This window comes from Ornithorhynchus anatinus, chromosome 1 (genome assembly GCF_004115215.2).
Source record: "Ornithorhynchus anatinus isolate Pmale09 chromosome 1, mOrnAna1.pri.v4, whole genome shotgun sequence".
NCBI classification, from domain to species: Eukaryota; Metazoa; Chordata; class Mammalia; order Monotremata; family Ornithorhynchidae; genus Ornithorhynchus; species Ornithorhynchus anatinus.
Window position 1 is genome coordinate 42,837,255 of NC_041728.1, and position 26,090 is coordinate 42,863,344.

The 26,090-nt window shown below is 44.5% G+C and overlaps 1 protein-coding gene across 1 annotated transcript in view; it reads left to right on the forward strand.

The window, feature by feature from the left end:
- The window catches only part of NRXN3 (neurexin 3), a 1,784,727-nt gene that overhangs the window by 1,397,598 nt on the left and 361,039 nt on the right, over positions 1-26,090 (forward strand). Inside the window, 1 exon segment of the mRNA XM_029059196.2 lies at positions 2,913-3,094. Coding sequence (XP_028915029.1) covers positions 2,913-3,094 — 182 coding nt within the window.

Below are 26,090 nucleotides of genomic sequence, written 5' to 3' on the forward strand. Positions count from 1 at the left end.
TTCTATATAGTTAATCCACTTCAAGTGAGTTTGAATTCTCCATGAATGGAAAGATGCCATGTATAATTCATTAACTCCAAATCTTTAATTACTAGAAAGAGGTTCCAAGGGTGCTTATGAAGAGTGTGGAATAAACAACCTTCTGTGTATAGAATTAGTAACAACCTGCAGTTAGATTCTGCAGATCAATGGAGAGGAACTCTTAAAGATTTAGAAACTCTGATGAGAAGTGTATTGTTTTGTCAGTTTATGTCTCCCCCGTAAGATGGTAAACTCCTCAAGGATAGAATTCATGTCTTTTCATTACTTCCCCTCTCCTCTCACCCCCTCCCCCACCAAACCCAATTTAGAGTTCTGCACACAGGTGCTCAGTAAATATTATTGAATGTTGTTGATGTTGACATATTGGTGACTAAGCTTAGTTAGAGACTTGAAAGAATGCTTTGCAAATTTTGAATGAAACTTTGATCTTTGCACCTGCACATGTGAGTCTGAATGTGGTCGGGTGTTTTTCATGATAATTAAAGGAACTAAGATCCCAGGGGAAAGTGATTATCCAGGGGCATGTGTCAAATTTAGAACAAATCTGGATATTCTGGGTGAATCCAAACTTCAGCAAAATATCCTGGTTATTCATACAAAATGTTCTGGGCTAATGGTTATGCTTTCTTGTCCAAGGGATGAAATTCTTGACCTCCTTGTGTATATTGGGTAATTGGGTATTTCCTCTCCTTAATTAGTTCTCTCCTTTTCTGTTCTTTCTCACCCTCTTTGCCCCTTTCATTTTTTTTTCTGCTCCACCCTCTAATTGCTGTCATCGCTCAGGTTTTCATGGAGACTTTTTTTAAGTCTGAAGAAAACTTATTGGAATAGTTAGATTATGGCTTTGTAGAGGCAAGAGAAGAGAGTCCATAGAATTGATTGTGATAGGCGGATTGGGAGATGTTTATGTAGTGTTTTAATCACAGAAGGCAGGTATTGGCTTATAGTTATTTGCCAACCTACTCACTGTACCTTGATCTCATGTCTCACCACTGACCTCTCACCCATGTCCTGCCTCTGGCCTGGAACACCCTCCCTCTTCACATCTAACAGACGATCACTTTCCCCGTCTTTGAAGGCACATCTTCTCCAAGAGATCTTCCCTGACTAAGCCCTTGTCTCTTCTCCCAGTCCCTCCTGCGTCACCTTGCACTTGGATTTGTACCCTTTATTTACCCTCCCTCAGGCCCACAGCACTTAGGTACATATCTGTAATTCATTTAGATTAATGTGTGTCTTTCCCTCTAAACTGTAAGCTTGTTGTGGGCAGGGAACATAGCAACCAAATTTATTGTATTGTACTCTCCCAAGTACTTACTATGTGCAGAGCACTGTTCTAAGTGCTCAGTAAATGCAATTGATTGCTTGATGGAACAAGCTGCTTAGTTTAATGCTTACAGAGTAAATGCAGCTGTGCATAGCCTATTGCCTATGGAATTCCTAAGAGAGTTTGTGAGCAAATGTTTTTAAAATGCACTGACACTTTTGGAGATGTTATAGAAATTTGAATTATTTGTTTTGTGTGAGTCTTATGTTTTTAAACATTTTTAGAAATCAATGTGATGTGGGGCCAGAAATACTTGTTTCAGAAGCTCTGCTGGGAAGTATTGGTGTAATGTTACCGCCCATTATGGGTCCCCCTACTTGTGAATGATCCACACTCGTGTCCAAATCCAGAATTGCTTACTCACAGGTACACTGCTAACATCAATTAATGCTTCATTTGCTAGGCCCATAGCATTTCTCTAAATTTCCTTCATGTAGTTTTAAGCCTAGTCACTTGGTTTTTGTAATGACCCTACAATCAGTTTTGTTGTGATGAAAACTCAACTGATTCAGCACTTCATCAGTCAGCGTCTCAGACCCCTTCTTGTGATTTGTAAATGGTAGGACTAGACATTCCTCTCTGCAGTGAAGCTTATCTTCTCTACAGTATCAATCCTTAAAAAGAAAATTATAGACTAGCTAAATGAAAGACCTTTTATAATGTTAAGCAAATCCTACGAAGGGCTCATAATCATTTGTAAGTTTCTCATGGAAGTATCCACAGTTATCTAGTGCACCATAACAATAAAAGAGAAGCAGGGTGGCTTAGTGGAAAAAGAATGGGTCTTGGAGTCAGGGACCTGAGTTCTAGTTCTAGCTCCTCTACCTGCCTACATTGTGACCTTGGGCAAGTCACTTCTCTGTGCCTCAATTATCTCATCTGTAAAATGGTGATTAAATCCTTATTCCTCAAACTTGCACTGTGAGCCCCATGTGGGACAGGGGCTGTGTCCAATCTGATTATCTTGTATCTACCCCTGCACTTGTTAAATCCTTACATGGGTGAAGCACTATACCAAGTACAATTTAAAAAAAATCCTGACAAATACTGACAAATCAAAAATTTACATCTCATATCTTCATTTTTTTGGTCAAAGGGGAATTAGGTATGGGGATGGTTGTAGCAGCAAGAAGTTCTCGTTTTATTTCTGCATTCCTTGCAGTTACTTAGGATGTTGCTAAGATGAAGTGGGCTGGGAGTTAAGGTCATCAGGGGACTCATCTCCCGAGCTGGGAACGTGTTAGCTGAGATGCAAAATGACTTCCACCACCGAGGAGGGTCAGGGAAGTTGTGTGTCATAATGTAGAAGAGATCTCTGACAGCACTTCATATGGCCTGTTATTACCAGGCAGGAACTGGAACGATAGGAGTTTATCTCTTTACCATCTGCTTTGTTGTTAATTCATTTAATTGAGGGGAACAGTAACCTCAGGGCCCTCGAGCCTAATTCCTACCAGTCACAAAATGCAATTGGCCTGGAGATAGAGCTACTGATTAGCAGTGGGCAAGTGCTCTGAGCCTCCTTCTCTTTTTGTCTCTGCAGCTGGTGCTACCTATATCTTTGGGAAGAGTGGCGGTCTCATATTGTACACCTGGCCTGCAAATGACCGCCCCAGCACCCGATCAGACCGCCTTGCTGTGGGTTTCAGCACAACGGTGAAGGATGGCATCCTGGTTCGCATCGACAGTGCTCCAGGACTTGGAGATTTCCTTCAACTTCACATAGTGAGTACTGGGGCCCGGGTCTCGATTCTGTTTGGTGCAGCTTGCCTCAGTTGGTGCTACAAAGAATGGCGTCTCCGGTGCAGTGTTTCTATTGCGACGTTAATATTGCCGATTTGATTTGACAGAGCTGGGTTTTGAAGTTGTTGTGGAGCAGCCGTGGATGCATCGCCTACTCTGCCAAGTGGCCTCTGCTGATAATATCTGATTGCGTTGGCTGAGTGGCAGTGGTAGTGTACCCCCTGCTATGTTGTAGCATCAAGGTGAGCCCATCATTGGGCAGGGATTGTCTATCTGTTGACAAATTGTCCATTCCAAGCGCTTAGTACAGTGCTCTGCACATAGTAAGCACTCAGTAAATACTATTGAATGAATTGAATGAATGAAGGAGGTGGGTGAGGGCTGCCTTATTGGTGAACCAGAGGGAAAGAGTAAACGGGAGCAGTACCTAGGCAAGGAGGCATGATGGCCGTGGCAGGGAAGCTTGGACATTTGCTGATGCTTTTTTTTCCAGTTGCATTAGCCTTTTCACTCCCACTTAACAAGGTTACCTGCCTTCAGAATGCAGAAGGTGGGGGTCCTTCATCTGGCATGAGACCCAGGGTAAATTCTCTGGTTCTTTGCCATCTCCCTATCTCTGTGCAATAATATAAATAATCATTAATAATTATGGTGTCTAGGAAGTGCTTACTACACATTGAACTCTGGGGTAGATACAGGGTTATCATATCGAACACGGTCCTCTTCCCACACAGGGCTATAGAGAAGCACCGTAGCTTTGAGGCAAGAGCAAGGGCTTGGTAGTCAGAGGGCGTGGGTTCCAATTCCGACTCCACTACTTGTCTGTTGTGTAACCCTGGGCAAGTCACTTAACTTCTCTGTGCCTCAGTTACTTCATCTGGAAAATGGGGATGAAGACTGTGAGCCCCACATGGGACAACCTGATAACCTTGTATCTACCCCAGTGCTTAGAACAGTGCTTGACACATAGTTAGCGCTTAACAAATACCATTATTAATATTATTATTATCTTATTCTCCTTTCACTGAAAAAGAGACTGTAGCCATAGGTCAGAGTCACACAGCAGGCCAGAGGCAGAACTGGGACTAGAACCTAGGTCTCCTGATTTTGTCCTGTGCTCTTTCCACTGGATGCCTCTGAGCAATTGCTTATACAAATCAAGAAATTAACGAATGATATTTATTGAGCACTTACTGTGTTCACTGAACACTTGGGAGAGTACAGAGCAGTAGAGTCAGTAGACATAATCCCTGCCCTTGAGGAGTTTTACAGTCTTGCAGGCTGTTTATCAACTTCTACAAAAGTTGGATCTTTAGCTCCACTGAAATTTTGAGTCTATTTTGTGTAATTGTGTTGGGTTTTAGTGTTTCATCACTCCTGATGGACCTAACTCCAGTCCCTTCCCCCACTTAAAATCTTAGATTGTGAGCCCCCCGAGGGACAGGACCTATGTCTAATTCCCACCTGTGTATTCTCTCCCAGAGAAACCCAGATTCCAGCCGTGGCTCCACTGCTTGCATGCTTTGACCACAACCTTCTCACTTGCCTCCTCCCACACTTCTCCTTCCTGTAAATCTGTGCTATTCCCCCACAGAAACCTCTGATCTCTGGGTCTGAGCTCTGCACAGTAAGTGCTTCATAATAGTATTATTATTACTACCACTACTACTACTTGTCTGCTCTGTGACCTCGAGGAAGTCACTTAACTTCTTTGTCTCAGTTCATCTATCTGTAAAATAGGGATGGAAACTGTGAGCCCTATGTAGGACAGGGACTCTGTCTAACCTGATTATCTTGTATCTACCCCAGAGCTTAGTACAGTGCCTGACACATAGTAGGCCCTTAACAAAGATCATAAAAAATACTACTACAATAATGTTGAAATTCCTTCAGGTCTGTTACCTTCTTGGACAGAAGTCTCAGAAATGGCAAGGGGTTCAGTTAGGAATGATGCTTGGATGGGAAATAAGGGAGAATTTGCAGACTTTAATCATACTGAATGACTTTTCATAAATGCCAATCTGCTTCATGTTTTGGACAAACAATCCTAATGAAAGTTTACATTTGGCCTGGCCAAGCACCCTCTCCCTCCCCCTATGAGTTCATGAGCGCTCAGTTCAATTCTAGCAAATTCAAATAATTGTGGAAAGAAATGGTTATGCTAAGAGCATGTCGATAGAAAATATTTTTATAGCAACAATTAACCCACTTTATGGTATGTACCGTCAGGAAGAAACAGAGACGATAGAAGGATGTGTTTCTCATCTATAAGAACCCAAAGTGCTGTAACCGAAAGAAGAGAAATGGTTTTCATTAGTTAGCAATGACAAGGCCAGAAATAATGGATTTAATTTGGAACAATATGAATTTAGTTTAAGTAGAAGGAAAACTGCTATTACAAGCAAAGATCAACTGGGGAATGTATTCAACTTCCCAAAGTGGGAAAATAACCAGGATTTCCTGGAAACTTTGTCAGGGTTTTTACCATGGGCATTTTCAGCAAAAGGCATCTTTGAAAGAAAGACCTGTAAGAGGATTCAATCTGGGGCTCCCAGCATTCTCTTGGCTCACCAAAACCAAGGCTTCAGCTAAGCTAACCGATGCCCACCTCCAGAACCTGTTAGGCAGTATTTACTATACGTTTGGATAAACCGTTAAAATCATGCTGCTTTGTAATCATGAGACCTGGGGTGGGAGTGATCCAGATTGCTCTACGAACCAAAACATGTTCTGCATATATGTCTAGCAGGCAGCCAAACCATGGTGCTCGCTGATGGGAAAAGGATAGTGTAAGGCTCGTTAAATGATGGCAACACAAACTAGGGTGCAGCCCTATCAGCTGAGGTTGTTGGAGTATGCTGGATGCTACTTTTGTCCATTCAAGTGGTGCCATGACAAAGGATTAGTAGTTGGAGAGAGCTCCAGGAAACCCAGATTCTAGCCCTGGCTCCACTGCTTGCATGCTTTGACCACAACCTTCTCACTTGCCTGCTCCCACACTTCTCCTTCCTGTAAGTCTGTGCTATTCCCCCACAGAAACCTCTGATCTCTGGACCTCATCCAACATTCTCAACTCATCATGCCCCACTTAGCCTCCATACACAATTTACTCACCCTTGATAACCAAATAGACGTTTTCAACATCACTCTCTCTGCTGAACTAACTCCATACCCTAACCCTTTGTCGCTCTTATACCACTAATCTACAGCCCTGGATCATCTGAACAGTCCATTGCCTTCGCTCTTGTGCTAGAGCTGCAGAACACTGTTGGCAGAAATCAAAATATTGGGCCAATTTTGTCCACTTCAAGTTTATTCTTGCTTGCTTTAACTCTGCCCTTTCCTCTGCCTGGCAAAACTATTTCTCTTATTGACACTCACCCCATCACCCTCACTAGTTGTTCCAGAGATTTAACTCCCTCCTCAGGCCTCCTGTCTCCTGCTACCCCATCCCTTGCCCCCAATGACCTGGCCATCTACTTGAAGAAAATTAACACCATCAGTTGTGAACTCCCTAAAATCGCCCCTCTTCAACTTTCCCATCTTTCCCAGCAGTATGTCCAGAGGAGATTTCCTGCCTCCTCTCAAATGCCATCCCCTCCACATATGCATTGAACACCATTCCTTCACACCTTATAAAAATTCTCACCCCCTCCCTCTTTCCCTCCCTAACAGCCATCTTCAACCATTTGCTCTCCAATGGCTTCTTCCCCATTGCTTTTTAACATGCCCATGTCTCCCCCATCCTAAAAAAAACTCCTTCCTTCACCCCATGGCTCCCTCCAGTTATCACCCCATCTTCACTTGTATTTTCCAAGTGCTTAGTACAGTGCTCTTCAAACAGTAAATGCTCAATAAATACAATTGAATGAATGAATTCCTCTCCAAATTCCTTGAGTGAGTTGTCTACACTCACTCTCTCAAATTCCTCTCCTCCAATTCCCTCCTGGACCCCCTCCAATCTTGTTTCCATCCTGTTCTCTCCCAGAAAATATTATCTCAAAGGTCACCAGTGATCTCCTTCTTGCCAAATCCAATAGCTTCTACTCCATCCTAATCCTCTTTGACCTTGTTCTCAAAAATAGAATGGAACTAAAAAAGCAGTGAGGATTTGAACCCAAGGTGATGACGCAAGGAAGGAAAAGTAGCACTCAAAGACAGTGCTGGATAGATCAGAAAAGGGAGGAATATGACCGAGTGCCCGTTCACCTCAGAGAGGTACCAGTGACACAGCGGCCCCCCTTTCCAGTTTGGCTGTGCCTTTATTTGCCAAATATAGGAGAACTAGCCAATCACAAAAGAACTCGGACAAGTGTTTTTTTCTGCAGTGACAAAAGAGACTCTTCAAGCAGGCCTTATCTGTTTTGGGTAAGAAGCAATCTCCTGTCCCCTGGAATTTGGAATTTGTGGGTGTGATATACATCCCACCTGAAGTGGGGGACTTCCTGAGACAAAAACAGAGTCATTTAGATCAAGAGCTGCTATGCTCAGAATGCTGTTTTTAACAACCTCTCAGCTGCCTTTGACACTTTGGACCACCCCCTTCTCTTGGAAACATTATCCAACCTTGGCTTCACTAACTCCGCTCTCTCTTGGTTCTCATCTTATCTCTCTGGCTGTTCATTCTTTCTCCTTTCGGGCTCCTCCTCTGCCCCCTGCCTCCTAACTGTGGGGGTCTTTCAAGGATAAGTTCTCAGTCCCCTTCTATTCTTCATCTACACTCATTCCCTTGGAAAACTCATTCACTCCCACGGCTTCAACTACCACCTCTGTGCAGATGATGCCTAAATCTACAGCTCCTCCCCTGATCTCTCTCCCTCTCTCCTAGTTCGCATCTCCTCCTGCCTTCAAGGCATCTCTACTTGGATAGCCTCTCATCACCTCAAACTTATCATGTCCAAAACAGAGCTCATTATCTTCCCGCCAAAATCCTGTCCTCTCCCTGACTTTCCGTCACTGTAGATGGCACACGTCTCACAAGCCCATAACCTTGGCATTATCCTTGACTCTTCTCTCTCATCCAAACCAAATATTCAATCTGTCACCAACTCCTGTCAGTCCCATCTTCACAACATCACTAAAATCCACCTTTTCTTCTCCATCCAAGCGACTACCACATTAATACAATCACTTATCCTATCCCACCTAGATTATCACATCAGCCTCCTTGCTGACCTCCCAACCTCCTGCCTCTCCCCACTCTAGTCCATACTTTACTCTGCTGACTGGTTCATCTTTCTACAGATATGTTCGGGACATGTCACTCTCTTCTTCCCCTCAAAAATCTCCAGTGATTGCCTATCTACCTCTAAATACTCCTCACCATTGGCTTTAAAATGCTCCGTCACCTTGCCCTGTCCTACTCACCTCACCTCTCTCCTTCTACAACCCAGCCTGCATACTTGGCTCCTCTGTTGCTAACTGTCTCATTGTGCCTCAGTCTTGCCTGTCTCACCCATGTCCCCTGGCCCACATCTTGCCTTGTATTTACCCTGGTGCTTAGCACTCAGTGCTTGGTATAGAGTAAGCACTTAACAAATCCCACTAATATTAATATTAGTATTAAATATCTACTGAATACAACAAACTAGAGAAGCAGTGTGGCTCAGTGGAAAGAGCCCGGGCTTGGGAGTCAGAGGTCATGGGTTCAAATCCCTGCTCTGCCACTTGCCAACTGTGTGACTGTGGGCAAGTCACTTAGCTTCTCTGTGCCTCAATTACCTCATCTGTTAAATGGGGATTAACTGTGAGCCTTACGTGGGACAACCTCATTACCCTGTATCTACCCCAGCGCTTAGAACAGTGCTCTGCACATAGTAAGCGCTTAACAAATACCAACATTATTATTATTATTATTAAAGTACACAAAAGCAAAAGACCCTTTCATGTCCACAAGGAACTTACAATTAGATAAAATTTAAAAGATGGTTTAATAGCAGAGCATGGGGAAAAAGCTGTTGTCCAGGGCAATATTGTAAAGAAAGGCTCTGTCTTTATGTAGCCCCTGTTCAACAATAATATTTTAATGGCAAAGATTAGTTTATGAAGTATAATATTCATAATTTGCAGAGGTTTGATTTTTTCCATGAAGCATCTTTTTAGCTGTGAAATTTCAAATAGCTCACTTGGGTTTTCATCTTCATTTGGTTATTTCTCCAACTTGTCCAGCAAGGAAATATAGAGTTCTAAGTATAGTAAAAATGTTCTATGCTGCCATGATTTGTAGTGTACTGTCATTCCGCTGTCCAGAATCTATTGATATCAGAGGATGATGGTAATTTAATACCCGTGAACCTTTTCTTCCCACTCATGCTCTTTGGGTAATCTCCAAGAAGAAACTTATCTCTCTCATTTGTAAGTTTAGTAGACATAAACATCAATATCAGAATGACCTCAGGATTTTGGAACTACAATAAGGGAATACATCATATTATCAGTACATTTTATTCTGTTAATCATGTGCCACCCTATATTGTCTTCAGATTAATTGATGTTATTACTATATAATAATAATATATTATATCCCTTTGTTTCTGGAGTTATTTTTTGGTTTTCAAGCAAGTGATTATAAAGACAGAAGCCATATATATTCACTTGTATGATTTTATTCACTGTCAACTTGGGATTTTTTCAATCCTGTTGCCTCACCTGAAAGGAATTTAATGTTCTCCCTATCTAGAAGTGGTCCCCCAAAAATGGCAAAGGAAGGAAGGACAAATAAAATTATTTTTAAATCAGTTGCTATAGCCCAGAGAGCATTTTTGTCCTTCTATTGGGCTGATACAGTATTTCTCATGTCAATTATTTATAATTATAATAATGAGATCAGTGATGTATACTAGGTAAAGGTAAATTGGGTCAGAAATTGAATGTTCAGTTGCAGGACTGAGATGTTTCTTTAGCTCACCCTTTTTAATCAGAAACTATTATCTACGATGTGATCTGCAGTTTACAAATGGTCAATGGCTGTTCTTACTAACTGTTATTATTAGCGCCTTCAAAGCTGACAGTCCACCACTCTCCTCACCTTGGAAACCCTCCTAAAATCACATCTCCTCCAAGACACCTTCCTTGATTAAGGATTCATTTCTCCTACCTACCCTCCCCTTGTTTTGCGTATGCATTTGACTGAGTATCCCTCAAGTACTTTGCTATTCACCCCAAACCAACAGCACTTCCGTATATATCCTTATACGCACTTCTGTAAATATCCTTATACTCTAGTATTTCCCCTATCTGTAATTTCTTTTAATGTCCATCTCCCGCTGTAGACCATTAGCTCCTTGTAGGCAAGGATGGTGTGTAACAGCTCTATTGTATTGTACTTTCCCAAATGCTTAATTCAGTATCCTGCACAAAATAAGGACTCAATAAATAGATTTTATTGATACTATGTGCTGAGCACTTTAGTGAGCCCTTGAGAGAGTGCAGTGGAGATAAGACATTGGACCACTGTCCTAATGTTACTTAGGATCTTAGGGGGAGACAGCCAGAGGCAAAATTATATCCAGGTGGAAGGAAAAAGAAAGCCACGACTAGTTATGAGACAATGGAAAGGTGGAGAAAGGATTAAATGAGTATAAACATAGTCTTGTCTTATGCCATTGAGTCATTTCGGACCCATAGTGACTCCATGGACACATCTCTCCCAGAATGCCCCACCTCCATCTGCAATAATTCTGAGGTTTCTTGGTAAAAATACAGATGTGGTTTACCATTGCCTCCTTCTGTGCAGTACACTTGAATCTCCACCCTTGACTCTTTCCCATTCTGCTACTGCCCAGCACAAGTAACTTTTGACTTGTAGCAGATTGCCTTCCATTCGCTATTCATTCATTCATTCAATAGTATTTATTGAGCGCTTACTATGTGCAGAGCACTGTACTAAGCGCTTGGGATGAACAAGTCGGCAACAGATAGAGACAGTCCCTGCCGTTTGACGGGCTTACAGTCTAATCGGGGGAGACGGACAGACGAGAACAATGGCACTAAACAGCGTCAAGGGGAAGAACATCTCGTAAAAACAATGGCAACTAAATAGAATCAAGGCGATGTACAATTCATTAACAAAATAAATAGGGTAACGAAAATATATACAGTTGAGCGGACGAGTACAGTGCTGTGGGGATGGGAAGGGAGAGGTGGAGGAGCAGAGGGAAAAGGGGAAAATGAGGCTTTAGCTGCGGAGAGGTAAAGGGGGGATGGCAGAGGGAGTAGAGGGGGAAGAGGAGCTCAGTCTGGGAACGCCTCTTGGAGGAGGTGATTTTTAAGTAAGGTTTTGAAGAGGGAAAGAGAATCAGTTTGGCGGAGGTGAGGAGGGAGGGCGTTCCAGGACCGCGGGAGGACGTGACCCAGGGGTCGACGGCGGGATAGGCGAGACCGAGGGACGGTGAGGAGGTGGGCGGCAGAGGAGCGGAGCGTGCGGGGTGGGCAGTAGAAAGAGAGAAGGGAGGAGAGGTAGGAAGGGGCAAGGTGATGGAGAGCCTTGAAGCCTAGAGTGAGGAGTTTTTGTTTGGAGCGGAGGTCGATAGGCAACCACTGGAGTTGTTTAAGAAGGGGAGTGACATGCCCAGATCGTTTCTGCAGGAAGATGAGCCGGGCAGCAGAGTGAAGAATAGACCGGAGCGGGGCGAGAGAGGAGGAAGGGAGGTCAGAGAGAAGGCTGACACAGTAGTCTAGCCGGGATATAACGAGAGCCCGTAATAGTAAGGTAGCCGTTTGGGTGGAGAGGAAAGGGCGGATCTTGGCGATATTGTAGAGGTGAAACCGGCAGGTCTTGGTAACGGATAGGATGTGTGGGGTGAACGAGAGGGATGAGTCAAGGATGACACCGAGATTGCGGGCCTGCGGGACGGGAAGGATGGTCGTGCCATCCACGGTGATGGAGAAGTCTGGGAGCGGACCGGGCTTGGGAGGGAAGATGAGGAGCTCAGTCTTGCTCATGTTGAGTTTTAGGTGGCGGGCCGACATCCAGGTGGAGACGTCCCGGAGGCAGGAGGAGATGCGAGCCTGAAGGGAGGGGGAGAGGACAGGGGCGGAGATGTAGATCTGCGTGTCATCTGCGTAGAGATGGTAGTCAAAGCCGTGAGAGCGGATGAGTTCACCGAGGGAGTGAGTGTAAATGGAGAACAGAAGAGGGCCAAGAACTGACCCTTGAGGAACTCCAACAGTTAAAGGATGGGAGGGGGAGGAGGCTCCAGCGTAGGAGACCGAGAATGATCGGCCAGAGAGGTAAGAGGAGAACCAGGAGAGGACAGAGTCCGTGAATCCAAGGTGAGATAAGGTATGGAGGAGGAGGGGATGGTCGACAGTGTCAAAGGCAGCAGAGAGGTCAAGGAGGATCAGAATGGAGTAGGAGCCATTGGATTTGGCAAGAAGGAGGTCATGGGTGACCTTAGAGAGAGCAGTCTCGGTAGAGTGGAGGGGACGGAAGCCAGATTGGAGGGGGTCTAGGAGAGAATGGGAGTTAAGGAATTCTAGGCATCGATTGTAGACGACTCGTTCTAAGATTTTGGAAAGGAAGGGTAGTAGGGAGATAGGACGATAACTGGAGGGGGAAGTGGGGTCAAGAGCGGGTTTTTTTAGGATGGGAGAGACGTGGGCATGTTTGAAGGCAGAGGGGAAGGAGCCCTTGGAGATTGAGTGGTTAAAAATAGAAGTTAAGGAAGGGAGGAGGGCAGGGGCGATGGTTTTAAGAAGGTGAAAGGGAATGGGGTCCGAGGCGCAGGTGGAGGGGGTGGCACTTGCGAGGAGGGAGGAGATCTCCTCTGAGGATACTGCAGGGAAGGATGGGAAAGTAGGGGAGGGGGTCGTTGGGGGGGAGGGGAGAGGCGGAGGGGTGACTTTGGGGAGCTCAGACCTGATCGTGTTGATTTTCGTGAGGAAATAGGTGGCCAGATCATTAGGGGTGAGAGATGGGGGAGGGGGAGGAACAGGGGGCCTAAGGAGAGAGTTAAAGGTCCGGAACAATCGGCGGGGGTGACGGGCATGGGTGTCGATGAGGGAGGAGAAGAAGCTTTGCCTGGCGGAGGAGAGGGCAGAGTTAAGGCAGGAAAGGATAAATTTGAAGTGTGTGAGGTCGGCTTGGTGCTTGGACTTTCGCCAGCAGCGCTCAGCAGCTCGAGCATAGGAGCGTAGGAGGCGGACGGAGGAGGTGATCCAGGGCTGTGGGTTAGTGGAGCGAGAGCGGCGGAGGGAAAGGGGGGCAAGAGAGTCGAGATGAGTAGAGAGGGTGGAGTTGAGAGCGGAGACCTGATCGTCGAGAGTGGGAAGAGAGGACAGGGCGGCAAGGTGAGGAGAGATGCTATTGGAAAGACGGATGGGATCGAGAGAGCGGAGGTCTCTGTGGGGCCGTAGCGAAGATTTGCAGGGGGAGGGAGTGTGAGAGATGAGGCAGGTGAGAAGGTTATGGTCAGAGAGAGGGATTTCAGAGTTGGTGAGTGAGGAGATAGTGCAGCGGTAGGAGATGACGAGATCGAGGGTGTGACCGAGTCGGTGAGTGGGCGCGGTATGGTGGAGGAGGAGGTCGGCAGAGTCGAGGAGGGATAGCAGGCGGGCGGTAGAGGAGTCGTCGGGTACATCCGTATGGATGTTGAAGTCTCCAAGGATCAGAGTGGGCAGAGAGAAGGAGAGGAGGAAGGTGAGAAAGGGGTCAAGGTGGTTGAAGAAGTCGGAGGTGGGACCGGGAGGGCGGTAGATGACGGCGACAAGTAACTGGAGTGGGTGGTAGAGGCGAATGATATGGGCTTCGAAGGAGGGGAAGGAGAGGGAGGGGGGAGGAGGGATAGTGCGGAAGCGGCATCGGGGCGAGAGGAGGAAGCCGATGCCTCCTCCCTTACCGGTGAGTCTGGGGGAGTGGGAGAAGGAGAGGCCTCCGCTGGAGAGAGCGGTGGCGGAGACCGTGTCTTCGGGAGAGAGCCACGTTTCCGAAAGGGCGAGGAGGAGGAGAGAGCGGGAGAGGAAAAGGTCATGGATGAAAGGTAGCTTGCCTGTAATAGAGCGGGGGTTCCAGAGGCCACACTTGAAAGTAGCTGTGGGTGCAAGGGGAGGAGGGGGGAAGGGCGGGGGGAGGGGAGGGTTTGGATGGGAAGGAGGTGGCGGGGCCCTGGACGAGGAGAGGGGGATGAGGGGTGGCGGTGGGACAAGAGGACTGGGATGGGGCATGGGTGGGGAAGAGAGAAGGGGGGAGGGGGTGAAGAGGGGGTTTGGTGGGGGGAAGAGTAGGGGGAGGGGGAAGAGGGGTAGCGCTGGTAAAGTGGGGTTCTAGGGCGGGAGAGAGCGGGAAAGAGCTGAGCGAGAGAGGGGAAGGGGAAGGGGAAGGGGAGGATAGGAAGGGGCGGGAGGGGGGGGGGAGGAGGGACATGGCGAGGCCAGAGAGGTGGGTGGCAGCACTGACAACAATAAACAGTAATAAACGAAATCGGTAATATAGCAACATGATACAATATGATACAATACAGTGGTGCTAATATAGCAACATGATACAGTATGATACAATATAGTCGTGTTAATAATAGGGGTGATGACCAGGGTCGGGGGTAGACTCGATTAAGGGGCGACCTGATCAAATTCAAAATCTGACGACAATAAACAATAAAAAGCGAGATCGCAAATATAGCAACATGCTACAGTAAGGCACACTACAATAGTGTTAATAAGCAGGCGATGACCAGGGTCGGGGGACGAGCCGACCCTACCCGATCAGACTCAAAGTCAAGCGGCCACTGCCCATGCTAAGAATGGAACGGGTATGCTTGACTCTCCCTCCCATAGTGGAGACTGGTAGAGTACTGCGAACTGTTCCAGGTGTGATCCTTAGAGGGTATAAAAAATAATAGAGCCAATAAATTAATATGAACCTAAGTGCCACGAGAATTGCCCCAAACCTCTGACTCTGGATATAAGACCTTTCATTCATTCAATAGTATTTATTGAGTGCTTACTATGTGCAGAGCACTGTACTAAGCACTTGGAATGTACAAATCGGTAACAGAGACAATCCCTGCCCTTTGATGGGCTTACAGTCTAATCGGGGAAGACAGACAAAAACAATAGCAATAAATAGAATCAAGGGGATGTACATCTCATTAAAACAATAGTAAATAAATAGAATCAAGGTGATGTTCATCTCATTAACAAAATAAATAGGGTAATGAAAATATATACAGTTGAGTGGACGAGTACAGTACTGAGGGGAGGGGAAGGGAGAGGGGGAGGAGCAGAGGGAAGGGGGGAAAGAGGGCTTAGCTGAGGAGAGGTGAAGGGGGGGTAAAGGGGGAGCAGAGGGAGCAGAGGGAAAAGGGGAGCTCAGTCTGGGAAGGCCTCTTGAAGGAGGTGAGCTTTAAGTAGGGCTTTGAAGAGGGGAAGAGAATTAGTTTGGCAGAGGTGAGGAGGGAGGACATTCCAGGACTGCGAGAGGACGTGGCCCAGGGGTCGACGGCGGGATAGGCGAGAACGGGGAACGGTGAGGAGATGGGCGGCAGAGAAGCGGAGCATGCGGGGAGGGTAGTAGAAAGAGAGAAGGGAGAAGAGGTAGGAGGGGGCAAGGTAATGGAGAGCCTTGAAGCCTAGAGTGAGATGTTTTTGTTTCGTGCGGAGGTTGATAGGCAGCCACTGGAGGTGTTTAAGAAGGGGAGTGACATGCCCAGAGGGTTTCTGCAGGAAGATGAGCCGGACAGTGGAGTGAAGAATAGACTGGAGCGGGGAGAGAGAGGAGGAAGGGAGATGAGAGAGAAGGCTGACACAATAATCCAGCCAGGATACTATGAGAGCCTGTAGCAGTAAGATAGCCGTTTGGGTGGAGAGGAAATGGTGGATCTTGGTGATATTATAAAGGCCTTAAGATCCAGGTCCTCCTTCATACATTAAATCTTGGAAAAATAACCCTAAATTTTTACTGAAAGGGTTATTGGGAAATATTGTGCCTGGTGATCATCAAACTTGGGTGATAACCTCCCTTTCACCACCCTCCAAGCATCACAGAAAATACTGGGCAGCAATTAGCTTCTCTTTAAGAAGTTAATTCTGGGAGAAACGGACATCCTATTAATTTCACTGTGGGTGTAATTTACAGTCTCTCCTTTGGATTCATTTTTTAATTATGAGCCTTTCAGGCACAGTGGAAATTTATGTGCCAAGGCATCTGTTTTATATGACAATGATCTGCAACCTTCCCAAGCCATTTCCCTCCTGATGTAGACCACAGAAGGCAGAGCCCTTCATCACATGAGAAGTGTGCTCTCTCCCTGCCCCCCTACCCAAGTCGAGATATTGCTGCAGATGTTGTGTCCTTAATGGAGGTAAGGGACATTCTCTGACAGATGTGAAGCAAAAAGAATGTCCTATCAGGCCTCGAGTCAGTGTCCGCCAGTTGTCTACGGAATGTTTGTTCACTTGGTCTGCTCCGGCGGCCATTCTCTAATTTACAACATGCAGAGAGACCAGTGGAAAATAAACAGAGGAGGTTCAGGACATCACTAGATTATGATGAATACCCTGCCCCTCAAGGCAGTCAAAAGATCTAAGTGGCCCAGCTGAATGCTGTCAGCTCATTTAGCTGTCTCACCTGGGTATTTATTGCAAACACACAGCATAAGCTGCATTTGTGTTCAGTAGGGGTCAGGTGGCCATCACCGGTGTGTGTCTTCTGTGGATTGGGCCTGAATGTAGCCTCGAATGGATGCAGGCAGTGTATTTTGAGATCTCAGGAGTTGAAGAAAGCGATGTCTGAGCCCTCTGACTGTGAAGAGTGAAAGAACAGGAAAACGTCAGAGGTGTCCGATGGATGTGATTTTATTTCTCACAGGGTGCTGTGCGCGGCAGGTTGGCTATACAACTCTTCCCATTGCTATTTGTTCTTAGTGACAAAGGCCTCTTATGGTTTTCTGGGCTTAGGAGCTTTTCCAACTCATTAGCCACTTGTATGGAAAGAGCCTGCCGGGGATACTCTCAGCAGCTTCCAGCTTAGATGTGCCATCTTGGCAGAGACAAAGAAGAAGGTAGTGGGAGGGAACTGCAGCAGGGATTTGATGAATAGGATGATTTATGTAAGCTGGGGTGGGAATATAATAGACTAGTGGCTGTATATGTATGACATAGAGTGACCAAGGAAGTTATTTCTTAAATGACTCCCCTGGGTTCCTTCCACTACTGCTGTTTTTTCCTATTTCTCCCTATTTTCAAAGCCCTGATAAAATCATATCTCCTCCATGAAGCCTTCCCAAGGCCCTTATTTCCCTATTCATCCTACCTTTTTATGCCACCTATTGTATAAAAGCTATTATACAGCTTTTGGGTCTATCCCCTTTAATTACTTGGATAGTCACCCAGCCCCACAACACTTGGTTCATTTATTGAGTGCTTACCATATGCAAAGCACTGTAGTAAGCATTTGGGAGAGTGCAATATAACAGACACATTCCCTTCCCACAGTGAGCTTACAGTCTATGTGCACATCCTTATACTCTGTCATTTCCCCTATCTTGTAACTTATTTTAATGTGTCTCTCCCCTTTTCCTCACAGGGGTATGGTCTTCCAACTGTCTTGTTTTAAACTCCCTCAAGCATGCTGTATGCAGTAAGCACTCATTAGACACCATTGATTAAGCCCTCTTCCTTTTTTCCCCCCACTCCCTTCTGTCACCCTGACTTGCTTGCTTTAGTCATTCCCTCTGCCCCACCAGCCCCACAGCACTTACATACATTTTCATAATTTATAGTATGTCTCCCTCTCTAGACTGTAATTCATTGTGGGAAAGGACTCTATTATATGGTCATATTGTACTCTCCCAAGTGCTTAGTACAGTGCTCTGCACACAGTAAATGCTCAGTAAATATGATTGATCCCTCAAATTGTAACCACATGACACAAAAGAAACTTGATATTGGATGCTCTCAGGGGACAGAAATGTCTGACAGACAAGGGCCTGGCCTTTTTTTTTTTAACCCAATGTCATTTTACCTGGTCCATTACAAAAGTTACAGTTTTGTGGTTGAGTCTATTGGGTGGATCTTACTGCCCATATCGTATCTTTGAGGACTATGATTGTGGCTCAGAAAGCATAACAGTAATTCTACTGGGAAAAACAAATCCTTTTTCCTTCCCTGAGTGTCATATCATAGTGCATTATTTCTCCACACTCTGTTATAAGGCAATACAATCTGCTTCTTTATAGCTCCTTTAGAGTAATGCATTCTAAGGTGCTTTATGGTCCATCAATAAAAGTGAAGATTGCCCTTCCCCAAAGACCCTTCATCAGTTGTATGAGCCTTAGAAAACTGATACATCCTAAGTCCTTACTTGGAAAAAAAGGAAATGAAACCTGCTTACTATAGATGAGATGGAGAATAAGTTTCAAACATGACGTTGGCTTTAACTAAAGGGATTGAGAATCAGAGAACTTGAAATTATTAAATTACGAGACTAGAGGGAGAGTGTCAGAGCAGGGCTCTTATAATTATCAAAACATTGTTATAAGGAAGTTGAGAAATTGGCTACTGAGCAAGTAGATTGAAAACTGATAGCAAACAGAAATCAGTCCTAGGATTGACGATCATTTTCCCACCTGCATACGGGAAAGACAGAGGGAGGTGCTTTTTTTTACATGAAAGTGCCAAAATAGTCAAAGGCTACTATAAATGAGAAGGACTTTAAGGAAAGAGATTCCTGTGTAGAGACAGTGATATGGAAAGTAAAGGACAATGAAATATCTTCCTCATTTATTACTGACATTAGTGAGCCTGAGTTAGGACAAAGGCTAAAACTCAAAAATGGAGACCTGAAGATTTTGGAATTGGAAAAGAATACATTTGTGAAAATGGTAGCTTTAGCTTCTGGATGGATTAGACATGATTTGAGGCTTTCCTTTCTAGGAAAAAGCTATAATATGTATATATCTTTGTTGTTCAACTGACCACACATCGTTTTGAATAATGATTTTTTTAAATGGCATTTTTAGGCACTTAAATCATAGGGTATTTGTTAAGTGCATAATAATAATAGAGTATTAAGTGCTTACTATGTGCTGGGCACTGTACTTAGTGCTGGGGTCAATACAAGCAAATCTAGCTGGACACAGGCTGCCCCATGTAGGGCTCAAATCTTAATCCCCAATTTACAGCTGAGGTAACTGATGCACAGAAATGAAGTGACTTGCCCATGGTCTCACAGCAGACAAATGGCAGAACTGGGATTACTTCTAACTTGCAGGCCCATGCTCCATCCATTACACCACATGCCTTATGTTCCAGGCACTGTGCCAAGCGCTGGGGTTGATTAGAGAAGCAGCGTGGCTCAGTGGAAAGAGCATGGACTTGGGAGTCAGAGGTCATGGGTTCGAATCCTGGCTCTGCCACCCGTCAGCTGTGTGACTGTAGGCAAGTCACTTAACTTCTCTGTGCCTCAGTTATTTCATCTGTAAAATGGGGATTAAGACTGTGAGCCTCACGTGGGACAACTTGATTACCCTGTATCTACCCCAGCGCTTAGAACAGTGCTCTGCAGATAGTAAGCACTTAACAAATACCAACATTATTATTACAAGGTAACCAGATTTGACACAGTCCATGTCCCACATGGGCTACCGGTCTTGTTTCCCATTTTACAGATGAGGTAACTGAGGCACAGAGAAGTGACCTTGCCCAAGGTGACAAAGCAGTCAAGGAAGAGCTAGGATTAGAACTCAGGCACTTCTGACTTCTAAGCCAGTCTTTTATCGATTAACAATTTGATGTTATCCTTGTTTTATGCAAACATACTACATTTTTTCCATGACATGGTGGCTTTTATTGGACCAAATTGTGAGATCTCCCTATTTCATTTGTCTCTCCCTCTGGACTGTAAACTACCTGTGGGAAGGGATCAAGTCTACCAAATCTATTTTGTTGTACTTTCCCAAGTGCTTTGTACAGTGTTCTGCATACAGGAAGCACTCACTAAGTACCATTGATTGTTTGATGGACTTAACTGTCATTCTAGATGCAAGTTCTGGACACAAGGAAGTGAACTCTTGTGCCAGCATAACTAAAGATAAGTACTTGGGCTTGGTTTCAACATTTTAGTAAATGATCGCATTGACCCTCAGTTAGCACTGTTTCCAGTGGTTACTTCAAGGCTATTATTCAGGGCAATCGTGCAAGAAATAACTCACTGACTCCCTATGGCTGGAGATGATGGATTTTAGATCCCTGCCTGAATTTGGACAGCATGAAGACTTAGTTTATTGATATGGGAATTCATTAACCAGCCACTCGGAGGAATCATATGCTTAGACCCCGGTCCTGCCACTGCTGCTGTTAAAGCTAGTTAGTGTCTCATTGATGGATGGCAGGGGAAACTGCAAAACTGGATTAGCCTCACAGATCACATTGACAGCTAGATCACTTGCTTCTTAGTGACGGAGTGGCAGTTTGGGAACCCGAAGGCAATTAATGACATTTAGATAGGCCCTTCCTGATCCAAGAGAGCCGTTCCTTATCCCCCAAAAAGATGATACCTCATAAACGAGACAATAAAAGGAAACTAAGACTATTGTCTCTTATAGTCCATTCCTGGTCCTGTTGCCTGTGCCCTGAACTTCTTGGAAATTCAGTTTGTCATTAACTTGTAGTGATGGCTTGGGTGTTTTAAAGTAGAAGCAGCATGGCCTAGTGGTAAGAGCACAGGCCTGGAAGTCAGAGGATATGGGTTCTTTCCCAACTTTTCCAGTCATCTGCTTTGTGACCTTGGGCAAATCACTTCACTTTTCTGTGCCTCAGTTTCCTCATCTGGAAAATGGGGACTGAGACTATAAGCACCATGTGGGATGGGGACTGCGTCTAACCCAGTTTGCTTGTATCCACCCCAGTGCTTAATATAGTGCATGGCACACAGTAAGTGCTTAATAAATACCACAATCATAATAATTAATAATCCCAGCTGTGCCACATGTCTGCTTTGAGACCTTGGCAAGTAATTTATCTGGGCCTCAGTTACCTCATCTGTAAAATGGGGATTAAGATGGAGAGCCCCATTTGGGGCAGGGGCCGCCGTCCAACTTGACTACCTTATATGTTCCATGGGGCTTAGAACAGTGCGTGACACAGAATAAGCACTTAAATACCACAGTTGCTATTCTTAAGTCATATTGAAACAGTGAGAACAGTTTTTTGGGGGGAAGGTTTTTTTTTTTTTTTTTTGCTAAGACTTGCAAGCTTTCTCATGACAGATCCCATCCTAGATCCAGCTATTTACTTTTTTTCTTGTAGCTGCCAATGCCTCTTCAAAGGACAATGAAACTTCTGAGAAGATACTTAGGTGATGTGCTGTTTCTACACCCCGGTGTGATTTTTTTTTCAATTTCAAATCTCTTCAACAGTCACTAGGTGACATGAGGCATGAAGCATAATTAATTTTATTTTTATCTTAGTTCAGATAGCTAGCCATGTTAATTGTACTCATGCCATTTTCCAAATCCTTAGATGAAAAGGCAGTACTTATTTATATGAGCAATCTCTTGTGATGAGTAAGCTTGTTGTGGGCAGAGAACATCTCTACCCAACTCTGTTATATTCCAACTCTGTTATATTATACTCGCCAAAGCACTTAATACAGTGCTCAAAGTAAGTGCTCAAAGAATATGATTGAGGGATAAGTAACTTCACCAGGTGCATCCAACCCAAATATTTTCTTCTTAGTTGTTGAGTATTTATTGTGACTTCCTGTGGGCAGGGGGTATGTCTACCAAATCTGTTTTATTCTATTTTCCCAGTACTTAGTTCAGTGTTCTGCGCACAGTAGGCTCCCTGAAAACCACTAACTGGATATGTATCCAAGAATCCAGTCTATCCTTGTGTTCTCAATGATACTCATTTTCTAATGCACTTGGTGGCTTGTGTGACTATCACCATAATAACTTAGAAAGTAAGTCACATAACACTATGCTATTTTTTTCCCTTTATTATTGCTCTTGGGCACTGCTTCCTGAATAGAACTTCAGTTTTCTATTAACACAATGGAAGATGACTTTTAGATATTAAAGATGGACAGAGGACTTCAAATAAAGTGGGATCTGATCTAAATTTGAACTGACCTAATGCTTTCTGAGTTTTAAAGAAATCAATTGACTTTTTCAGCACAATTCATTCCTTTTTTAGAGCTGCTTTCTGAGGCTTGGACTAGAAACATCTTAACTGAGATGCTCAACTCTTATCAACCCAAACCATAGGTACATGTTTTTTGGCTTTTGTTTTGGAAAAGTGGAACAAATTAGCCTTTCAGTAGAATTCATTAGTGTACTTAGTACATAGAGAACAGTGAACTGAGTCTTAAGCTTCCAAACAACTGCTAGTGACACTGTTAAAAGCTAAGCGATAATTGAGGATGACCTCAGGACAATCCCCAGGGTTCAGAAAAGCTGAAAGAGGAACAGCACAGGTTGTAAATAGTATTTGAGTGCCTCGTGATTATCAAGGACTGTATTTAGCACTTGAGACATTACCACAGTAATGTGATGTGACTCATACTCCCTAGCCTCAGGGAGCATATAGTTTAATGTAGAGACAGATAATAATTTACACTTAAAGTGCCTCAATTCATTCATTCATTCAATAGTATTTATTGAGCACTTACTATGCGCAGAGCATTGTATAAGCACTTGGAATGAACAATTCTCCAAGAGATAGAGACAATCCCTGCCCACTGACAGGCTTACCGTATAATTGGGGGAGACAGACAGACAAAAACAATAGCAATGAATAGAATCAAGGGGATGTACATCTTAAAATAAACAGGGTAATAAAAATATATGCAAATGAGCAAATGGGCACAGTGCTGGGGGGAGGGGAAGGGAGAGGGAAGGAGCAGAGAGAAAGGGGGGAAAGGGGGCTTAGCTGAGGGGAGGTGAAGGGGGGCAGCAGAGGGAGCAGAGGGAAAAGGGAAAGCTCAGTCTGGGAAGGCCTCTTGGAGGAGGTGAGCTCTCAGTAGGGCTTTGAAGAGGGGAAGAGAGTTAGTTTGGCGGAGGTAAGGAGGGAGAGCATTCCAGGACAGCGGGAGGACGTGTGCCAGGGGTTGATGGCGGGATAGGCAAGAACGGGGGACGGTGAGGAGGTGGGCGGCAGAGGAGTGGAGCGTACAGGTTGGGCAGTAGAAAGAGAGAAGGGAGGAGAGGTAAGAGGGGGCAAGGTGATGGAGAGCCTTGAAGCCTAGAGTGAGAAGTTTTTGTTTGGAGCGGAGGTTGATAGGCAACCACTGGAGGTTTTTAAGAAGGGGAGTGACATGCCCAGAATGTTTCTGCGGGAAGATGATCCCAGCAGCGGAATATGGTAGTATTTACTGAGCATTTATTATGTGCAGACTAACTATACTAAGTGCTAGAGAGAATACAAGTGAGTAAATAGATATCCATCCCCTCAAGGCATTTATAATCTAGCAAAAGATAACAGATAGGGAAGCAACCAAGTATAAAGGTATGTGTACAAGTGCTGTGGTCATGGAGAGTTGGATGTGTACCTAACTGAACTAGTTTCAAGTTAACCACGTTGAACACAGTGCATGCCCCAAATGGGGCTCACAGTCTTGATCCCCATTTTATTCATGCATTCATTCATTCAGTAGTATTTATTGAGCCCTTACTATGTGCAGAGCACTGTATTAAGCACTTGGAATGTACAATTCGGGAACAGATAGAGACAATTGCTGCCCAATGACAGGCTCACAGTCTAAACGGGGGAGACACAGCAGAGCCAAACAGAACAAAACAAAAACAAGATGGCATCAAGATAAATGGAAGCAAGGGGATGTACACTCAATTGATGGTAATGGTAACTGAGGATTAGAGAAGTTGTGACTTGTACAAGATCACACAGCAGATAAGTGGCAGAGCAGGGACTAGAACATAGTTCCTTCTGACTCCCAGGCCCATGCCCCATCCACTACACCATGCTGCTTCTCAGAATTGAGAAAGCAACTTTGCCTCTCAAAGTTGAAGAAAAAATAAATCCAAAGGGGAAAACAGTAAAAACACATCTATGTGAAATAGCTGAATAAATACCTGACTGTACAGATGAGCATATAAATATATCATATATAAACATAAATGCATTTGTATATTTAAGTACATTGTGTACATTGTGTAAGGAAGCAGCGTGGCTCAGTGGAAAGAGCCCAGGCTTAGGAGTCAGAGGTCATGGGTTCTAATCCCAGCTCAGCCGCTTGCCAGCTGTGTGGTTTAGGGCAAGTCACTTAACTTCTCTGTGCCTCAGTTACCTCATCTGTAAAATGGGGATTAAAAATGTGAGCCCCATGTGGGATAACCTGATCACCTTGTATCCCCCAGCGCTTAGAACAGTGCTTTGCACATAGTAAGTGCTTAACAAATGCCAACATTATTATTATTATCATTATTATTACTTATCTATATCCGTCTGTATACATATGTGTTGAAGATGGGATTAAAGTATTCAAATGCTAAAGGTGGGTGTGGATCTGAGTTGACTGCAGTGTTGTGAATTACTCCTACTGGCCAGGAAAGGGGCACAAACATGGGCATAATCTCATGGGAAATACGTGCTGTCAGAACCAACTTAATTTTATGCTTTTAACACCTACTTTGTTAGATCAAGGTAAAACAAAGATGTAGCATCCAATGTCAAGCTATTATTGAAGTCATTGAGTTGTATCTTGAAGCAGCATTGCCTAATGGATAAAGCACTGGCCGGGGAGCCAGAGGACCTGGGTTCTAATCCTGGCTCCCCCACTGCCCTGCTGTGTGGCCTTGGGCAAGTCATTTAATTTATCTGTGCCTCACTTTCCTCAGCTGTGAAATGGAGGTTCAATTCTTGTTCTTCCTCCTACTTAGTCTGTGAGCCCTCTGAGAGGCAGGGACTGTATCTAGCCTGATTAACTACTATCTAACCCAGTGCATTGAAATGGGTTTCACATAGAAAGCTCTTATCAAACACCATCAAAAAATGTGGATATTGGAGAATAGTTTTCAATCTAGGAGGAACTGTGTATTGAAATCAATAAAAAAACAGGAATTGCATCTGCTACCTGTATTGTACTCTCCCAAGTGCCAAGTAGCGTGGTTCAGTGGAAAGAGCACGGGCTTTGGAGTCATAGGTCACGAGTTCGAATCCTGGCTCTGCCACTTGTCAGCTGTGTGACTGTGGGCAAGTCACTTAACTTCTCTGTGCCTCAGTTACCTCATCTGTAAAATGGGGATTAAGACTGTGAGCCCCACGTGGGACAACCTGATTCCCCTGTGTCTACCCCAGTGCTTAGAACAGTGCTCGGCACATAGTAAGCACTTAACAAATACCAACATTTAAGTACAGTGCTCTGCACAAAGTAAATCCTCAAAATATACAATTCATTGACTTGTGCTAGGAAAGATTTGCCAGTAAAAAGTGGTTAGCACAAAGTAAAGATGTGCAAGTTAGGTTTTACATACTGTGTAATGGAGAGACACTTTGGAAACTCAGGCATTGTAGAGTCATTGACGCCACTATTGGCAATTCACTGGGACATTTCACACAGTTTCACAATCCTATCAAAACTGGAGAAATTCAGTGGTTCACATGTTTTCCATACTAAAAGAAATAAAATGGCTGGGTATTTTCTGCTTGTAAATACCAATGCCAGCAAACAAAAAGTGATCACTAAAACAAATTCCAGATGAAATTTGTTTGCAATTAGCTTTGCATTTTCCAGGCTTCCCATCAGGAAATTGAACCAGAGTAGCTTCTACACTGTAGCCTCTGAAATCCACATATCCCTTAGCTGTGCTGGTAATTTCTAGTGGCACTGTGCAATGAAAACTCATTGGTTCTCTAAATCAGGAGATTACATTTATCCAAGTGGGGCGATTACCCATTTAATTTGCCCTGGATTGATGCCTGGAATGACTTTCCCATCTAAGAATTCCAGGCATCCGAGCTTTCAAACAGACTGGATGCTCTGAAGATTGTTTTGCTTTGTTGCTAAATAGCCGAAGCTTTGTTC